The sequence below is a fragment of the Ascaphus truei genome, chromosome 3 (assembly GCF_040206685.1).
Source record: "Ascaphus truei isolate aAscTru1 chromosome 3, aAscTru1.hap1, whole genome shotgun sequence".
Lineage (NCBI taxonomy): Eukaryota > Metazoa > Chordata > Amphibia > Anura > Ascaphidae > Ascaphus > Ascaphus truei.
Window position 1 is genome coordinate 350,261,243 of NC_134485.1, and position 7,840 is coordinate 350,269,082.

Consider the following 7,840-nt stretch of genomic DNA (forward strand, 5'->3'; position numbering starts at 1 on the left):
AATATTCATTTTTACTAAAAGAAATACAACATTTTAGTATATAGTTTCCAACGATGTATATCTGGAAAATAATGCAGTTACCATTTTGGTCACTCAAAAATGCACCCATTAATTACAAATATATTACAGGAACACAGTGATCTCTTTAAGATCTTTTACAAATTCAGAGTAATGCTGAAAACCTGCCAACTAGTTTAGCCCTTCCTTCAGATGCAAATAAAACCTTAACAAACTCCAACAGATTCCCTTTCCTGTCCCTACAGTTTTCACAATATAAAATAAAAATTATATTAAAATTTTATGGACTTGATGCCTCCAGCAAAATATGATTGCATTTTTTTCTGAGGTGTGCAACTGACAGTAAAAAAATGATGAATAAGATGAGACACTGCCAACCACTCGAAGCTCATAAATGTAATAAAATGGTCTATCTTTTTTTTTTATTGACCAAGCCCACATTATCATCTGAATAAAAGGGCTAATCATCACTAGATGGAAATAAAGAGAGATCTGTCAGTGGACACTGCACGCTTCACCTTCCACATAATCTTTATCTTTCATCAGTCCCTAGTTTACAAGAAACGATGTCTCATCAAAGCATTCGCTCTAGTTCTAGATCTGGGCTTCAGAACTTCAGCTCCTCCTCTGCTGTTTTGCCGAGGAATGTTGGTGGATATAGTGTGACCTCTGTCTCTTCCCGAAGAGGTCCAAGTGTCAGGCATCAAGGCAGTCTTGGTAGCAGAAGTCTCCACAATCTAGGTTGTGGCCCTAGAATTTCCGTTGGTGGCATCCACTCTACAAAGAGCACATATGGGTATGGCGGACTTGGCAGTGGATTTGGGTTTGGTGGAGCTGGAGCAGGTGCTAGCAGTAGTTACGGGTTTGGTGGTGGATATGGTACTGGTGTTGGATATGGTGCTGGATATGGGGCTGGTGCTGGATACGGGGCTGGATATGGGGCTGGATATGGTGCTGGTGGTATCTCATCTGTTACCGTTAACCAAAGCCTCTTAACACCACTCAACTTGGAGATTGACCCAAGCCTCCAACGGGTGAGGAAAGAGGAAAAGGAGCAGATTAAAACTCTCAACAACAAATTTGCCTCCTTCATTGACAAGGTATAAAATAATGTATTTATTCAGCAAATGCGAAAACATTGCATTCTTAAACATGTACTGTATAATCATGACTGTTTGCTTACTCATTTGCAGGTACGATTTCTGGAGCAACAGAATAAAATGTTGGAGACAAAGTGGAATATTTTACAAGATCAAAAAACAGCTAGAAGTCATAATGAACCTCTCTTTGAGGCTTACTTAAATAATCTCAGGAGGCAGGTAGAACACCTAGGTGGGGATAGAATACGACTAGAATCAGAACTCAAGAACATGCAGGATATGGTGGAGGATTTCAAAGGAAAGTAAGTACTGTTTAACGAATTTCAAACATTTATTCATGATAAATAAAGTATTAATCCTGCTAATTGCACCTTTCAAGCACTGCTAAATCTCCTCAAAATAGAGAAAAAATCACTATGTAGGAAACTTTAAAGCAATACAGCTTTGGTTTTCTAAGTCTTCTCTAGTCTTCATGGTTTTTTTTCCCTTCAGATATGAAGATGAGATCAATAAGCGCACTGCAGCCGAAAATGAATTTGTGGTTCTTAAAAAAGTAAGTATGATTGTAATCAAGTAGCCTTATTGTGTCTGTTTTAACTGTCTAGCAATGTTCTGTTAGACTTAATGTTACTTCTCTGATATGCTTTATTTCCCTGTTAAAGTGAATGCTATGGAATTAGAAACATGCAGTTTTCTTATCAAAACAACCAACAAAGCCATCTTAATCAGTGTGCTGCAGACAACACAGGCTTAAAAGTTTAGCTTTTTAGTGTACCATCCATCCTTAGCCCAAAATGAATTTATTAAACAATATAATTATTAGTGGTTAGAGAAAAAAAAGTACAATTTAACAGTTGCTAGGCATCACAAAGGGATTGTACACCATGGTACAAATATTCTAATTATTCACCAGTGGAAAAATTCCACACTCTATGATGCCAACATTATTGAAATAACCGAATTAAAACATGTATGGTAACATGGTAATACTTTTTCCAGTTAATAAAAAAGTTTTTTTTTTCCCTGGAAACTTTTATATACTGAGCATTCTCCAAATAAAGTCTAAACATTATAGGATGTATTCATAATAGTGTTCATACTTATACTGTTCTTTTCAAAAGTTTTCAAATGCTGTCAAAGATGGTTATTGATTATGCATTGATCATATTGCAACCCAGGTGTTCTTATAGTCAATAACTAATCATCAACATTTACTGTTCCTCACACAAGATTTTCAGGGCAGGGACTCAATCCTTTCTGAACGTGTTCACTTGTTTTCAGTTGTTACTCTCGTACATATGTATAGTATAATAGAAATATCTGCCTAAACCTTAGGGATATGATATTTTAACAGTAATTATCATTGGTTTAGGATGTGGATGCTGCATTTATGAATAAAGTGGAGCTGGAGACAAAAGTGGAGTCAATAACTGATGAAGTCAATTTTCTACGGACGCTCTTTGATAGGGTATTTATTCTTCCCAAATGAATGCAAATATGTTCTTTTCTATACTACAGTCAAATAGGGAAAAAAATCACCTTTCTTTTGTAATTTAGAACCAGATAGATATTCGTCCAAGTGTTTGGACTCATCAAGATAGTTAACTATTTGTCATGACATGGTTAAAGAGGGATTGTCTTGTGTAAAATGTGTTTTAGAGGTTAATCCAGTCACATTCTTGTTGTTTGGACATATAATTAGTAAACATATTATTGGTGTGCCATTATGTTGCCAGAATTCACAGAACTTCAACAACTTTACAAAAATATATAGTAATAGTTGATTACTTGCATATTTCAGGAAATATGTCAGCTTCAGGCTCAGATCTCAGATACTTCAGTTGTCGTGTCCATGGATAACAGCCGTGCCTTGGACCTGGACGGCATCATTGCTGAGGTGAAAGCTCAATATGAGGATATTGCTAGCAGGAGCAGAACTGAGGCTGAGTCATGGTACCAAACAAAAGTGAGTTTATCTCATTCTCATTCATACAGGTCTATCACGTGTCTAATGTATAGTGACCACGTTTCTGCTATGTTAACTACAACATCTCTACATGTACAGTACATACTGTATGTCACAATTGCCACCAATGCTTCTTGTATTCATTACGCTTAAATGGTGCAACGTGAGCAACATTTACCCTCAAGCACAAATACAACATTTGTCACTGAGAAAATACCACTATTTATAATACAAAGAGAAAGCGGAAATGCAGCAAATCTCTCGTCTTTTACACTATTTCCATCATTTTTCATTAACGAATTAACAGCTTGAGTGTTTCCTTTATTCTGCAGTTCGAGGAGCTGCGCTCCACAGCAGGAAAGCATGGTGATGATTTGCGGAACACCAAAAATGAGATTGTGGAATACAACCGAGTCATTCATAGAATCAAAGGAGAAATAGACAGCATGAAAGCACAGGTACAAAAGCAGGCAACAGCGCATGCAGATTTCAAAGGCACAATCGTATAGGAATCTAGCTACAGTGGCCCCCTAAATAAAAAGGTTATCTGAAAAAACTTTTACTCCTCCGATGACAAACCAAGCAAATTGGTTGATGCAAAAAAAGTTGTTTTTTTGTTCATATACATGCCACATATGGACAACAGGTTCACTTTTTACCTACAGCATGTTGCAGCCTCTCCATGCATGTGAAATGGGATATATTCTTAATTGAGTTTAATGCTGCCCTTTTCTAACTCCCCCTTCATTTCCAATAGCGTGCTAAGCTTGAATCAGCAATTCATGAGGCGGAAGATCGTGGTAAACTTGCTGTTAATGATGCTAAGAATAAACTGGTCGAGCTGGAGGACGCTCTGCAGAAGGCCAAGCAGGACATGGCTCGCCAACTCCGTGAATATCAGGAGCTGATGAATGTCAAGCTTGGTCTGGATATTGAGATCGCCACCTACAGGAAACTGCTGGAGGGAGAGGAGTGCAGGTGATGAGATCTAAGCACTTATTCACTCATTGAATACATATTTATTATGAATATATAATATACCTGCAAAATACAATTTCCTTAGAGACAACAAATATGCCAGCAGTAGTTTTCTACTCAACAGATAGTTCCATGGTTCAAATATTTATGTTAAATAGATGCAATCAACCAGCAATACAGTCTTGTGCATAACATAGTGCTTCAATGTGTCTTCATGCACAAGTCTTGTAAACCTAAAGGTGTCTATGTACTAAGTGTCGCAAGCAGCTTTTGGGTGTAAATTTGGCACATTTTTAATTACGCTTGTGTGCGCATATGTACTAACCTGAAATATCTCAATCTGCACCAGCAGCGTTAAAAAATATATTTTTGGGTTGCACAGAGATAGACTCTGGACCGTTAGATGTAAAGATGTAAATGGCATGGCCTAAAAAGCTAGAAAGTGAGTGAAAATCATCTGTGTAAACCCTAAAAAGTCTGCAACTAGTGTTACCACAGAATGAATTTGCTATGTACCAACTAAAAAATGTCATTGACGCAGCAGGGATATTTCATTATATAAGTTACTCAAATGTATTCTTTTCACATTATGGCTCTTATAAACACTATTAAACTAATATTTAAAATTTACTTCTAAATAAAATATACACATTATTCTGTTTTAATTTAAATTGTAACAATCAGGTATTCAACCTGACAAAATGTGTCAAAAATAATTTAAAACAACAAAATAATTCATACACACGACGCACATTTTATTACGGGTTGTACTACTTTTTCGCACTGAAATTTTCACCCACGCAAAATTCTAAATATAATCTTAGTAAATAGGCCCTATAACTTATAGTTCAGTTGTTGTAAGTGCGTATGGCTTTGGTGTAATCTTAACTCGGTAGTACCTTGATTAACCGATAAACATTAGTCTCTACTATGTTCTCTGAAAACCTGTAGGGTAGAATTAAAGAGTATGGTTTTATATTTTCATCTACAGTATAACATCATTTTCAGCATAGCTACAGGCATGTACAGTAGTTACAGTCCAGGCTGGCATGGAGTTACAGTCAGGGCTGGCATGGAGTCACAGTCAGGGCTGGCATGGAGTTACAGTCAGGGCTGGCATGGAGTTACAGTCAGGGCTGGCATGGAGTTACAGTCAGGGCTGGCATGGAGTTACAGTCAGGGCTGGCATGGAGTTACAGTCAGGGCTGGCATGGAGTTACTGTCAGGGCTGGCATGGAGTTACTGTCAGGGCTGGCATGGAGTTACAGTCAGGGCTGGCAAGGCGTTACAGTCGGGGCTGGCATGGTGTTACAGTCGGGGCTGGCATGGAGTCACAGTCTGGGCTGGCATGGAGTTACAGTCAGGGCTGGCATAGAGTTACAGTCAGGGCTGGCATGTAGTTACAGTCAGGGCTGGCATATAGTTACAGTCAGGGCTGGCATGGAGTTACAGTCAGGGCTGGCATGGAGTTACAGTCAGGGCTGGCATGGAGTTACAGTCAGGGCTGGCATGGAGTTACAGTCAGGGCTGGCATGGAGTTACAGTCAGGGCTGGCATGGAGTTTCAGTCAGGGCTGGCATGTAGTTACTGTCAGGGCTGGCATGGAGTTACAGTCAGGGCTGACATGGAGTTACAGTCAGGGCTGGCATGGAGTTACAGTCAGGGCTGGCATGGAGTTACAGTCAGGGCTGACATGGAGTTACAGTCAGGGCTGGCAAGGCGTTACAGTCAGGGCTGCTGAATTATACTTAGCAGTTTTTTAACCACCTGAAATTGTTTAATGAGCAGCATAAACACTCTTACAATATATTTTAAAATAAATACATTTCTCTGCTCCTTCATTCACAGGTTGTCTGGAGATGGAGCAGGTTCTGTCAGCATCTGTAAGTAGTACCCTGTACATTCGTTCAGCTGTTCATTGTACTTGTTGCACAAAACAGAGTTGACACATGGCTTTCTTTTGCAGCTGTGGTGAGCTCCACCACCGGAGGTGTATATGGAGGAGGAAGCTATGAAGGTGGCACTGGTAGTGGCCTTAACTATGGATCTGGATTCAGTTCAGGGAGTGGAAGTAGAGTGTTGAGTGGCAGCAGATTTAGCTCTGGAAGTGGCATGGGCTCTAATATTGGGTATGCCACTGGGGGAGTTCACAGCATTCCTGGTGGGTACGGTTCAGGAGGAAGTAGCAGTTCCACTGTTAATATCTCAAAAAAAACAACATCAACTATAAAAAAGCATTAAAAGCTATAACCTTTGACAAGAAACTTTCTGATTGGCAATGAAAGATCTTTCTGTCTTTACACTTCATATTTCTAAAAACAATATTCATGCTAGAAAACATTCCATTACACATATCATATAACCCCTTTAATTACTCACAATCAATTTGAACATTATTACACCAAACCTGCACATTTCATAAAACACAAACATATGCACAAAACAAACTCATATTAACTTCTTTTGATACATCTACTGTAGCCCTCACTTGTAATTCTCCTTATGTTGAAAGGCAGCAAACTATATAGGACCATATTTACTAAGTGGTGCTGTTCCACAAGACACCTTCCTGCACTGGAAGACACCAAACAGCCCATTCATTTTAATGGGTCAGAAGATGTCTTCTAGCATCGGAAGGTGTCTTGTGCCATATCACAACTTATTAAAATTGTAAACTTCGGCCATAATGCATTTAATTTTTAAATCTCCTGTCTATGCGTTGTGGCAGTCTGTGCAGCTACAGTATGCTTTACTGCTGCAAGGATGCTTACTGTACATTAGTCTGTGAGATTCGAGAAGGTGGTGCACTACATGAGCTATATTGCTATGTCAAATGTCGCAGTGATTAACACATATTGAACAATAATCTGAGAATAGGATGTGCCAACGCCAATAGAATAAAGTTTAATAACCCCAATGTAACAGCTTTCTGGTAAATAAGCTATTCAAATGACTGAGTTACTGTAAGTACTTTAACATTAAGGTGTATGTGAGAATTAGCCTAGGCATCTTACTTACTAATATCTGATGTCTGTACACACAGTATTTTTTTTTTAGAAATAGGTTCTAAAAGGGATGGGTGAAAATTACAAGAGCCTTTCTATTTGTACCTATTTGAAAAATGGAATACATAGGCGAAGATGACCAGTTATATAGAAAGCAGTGCTATCACCACATTCTGCATCATCCCAGCGTGGCACATAAGTATACAGTAGCTGCTTTGGGGTAAAATGCGTAACAAATATATTTTGGAAGATTTTCTGAAAACATTTAGTTTTGTTTTTTTTCGTGAAAGAAATTATGCTTCTGCTTTTCTGTTTTGCAAGTTCTACTATTTTGTCTCATAAATCTGCTAATAAAACAGCAATTATTGAATTCCTACTGTCTTTTTCTTATTCCTAACCATGATTGTAAAAACCATTCGCAATATACTTGTCCACTGATGTAAACTAGCTGACAGACTGATAAAATAAATACTAATGTTAGCTGTGATGCTGATTCACAAGAATTCCAAGTCACAGCACAACAGGAGTGGTGTCCAAATAAGTGCAAACTGCGCTTTTTAATAGATTATATGCAGAGAAAAAAACACTACGTGATACAACCACCCTTTGTCAGGTGCATAAACATATGTGACCCACAGCCTCCTTTATATACATATGTATGTCTTTATGTATATAGCACCATTAATGTACATAACGCTTCACAGCAGTAATACACGTGACAATCATATAAATAACAAATAATAGAAATAACAGATCATGGGAATAAGTGCTTC

General features: G+C 38.2%; 1 protein-coding gene across 1 annotated transcript; it reads left to right on the forward strand.

Annotated features, from left to right (window-relative positions):
* The first annotated feature begins 516 nt into the window (after positions 1-516).
* On the forward strand, positions 517-7,397 carry LOC142490090 (keratin, type II cytoskeletal cochleal-like). The gene is made up of 9 exons (XM_075591885.1): positions 517-1,118; positions 1,212-1,420; positions 1,611-1,671; positions 2,491-2,586; positions 2,920-3,084; positions 3,417-3,542; positions 3,842-4,062; positions 5,911-5,945; positions 6,029-7,397. Exons 1-9 carry the CDS (start codon positions 585-587, stop codon positions 6,301-6,303), a joined length of 1,722 nt encoding a protein of 573 aa, XP_075448000.1. The 5' UTR covers positions 517-584; the 3' UTR covers positions 6,304-7,397.
* The last annotated feature ends 443 nt before the right edge of the window (positions 7,398-7,840 follow it).

Excerpts from the sequence above, each read along its gene's own strand:
- LOC142490090 (XM_075591885.1), top strand. The coding sequence starts at position 585 with ATGTCTCATCAAAGCATTCGCTCTAGTTCTAGATCTGGGCTTCAGAAC. Across the intron at positions 3,543-3,841 it reads TAGACAGCATGAAAGCACAG|CGTGCTAAGCTTGAATCAGC; the intron begins GTACAAAAGCAG and ends CATTTCCAATAG. Across the intron at positions 5,946-6,028 it reads AGCAGGTTCTGTCAGCATCT|CTGTGGTGAGCTCCACCACC; the intron begins GTAAGTAGTACC and ends TTTCTTTTGCAG.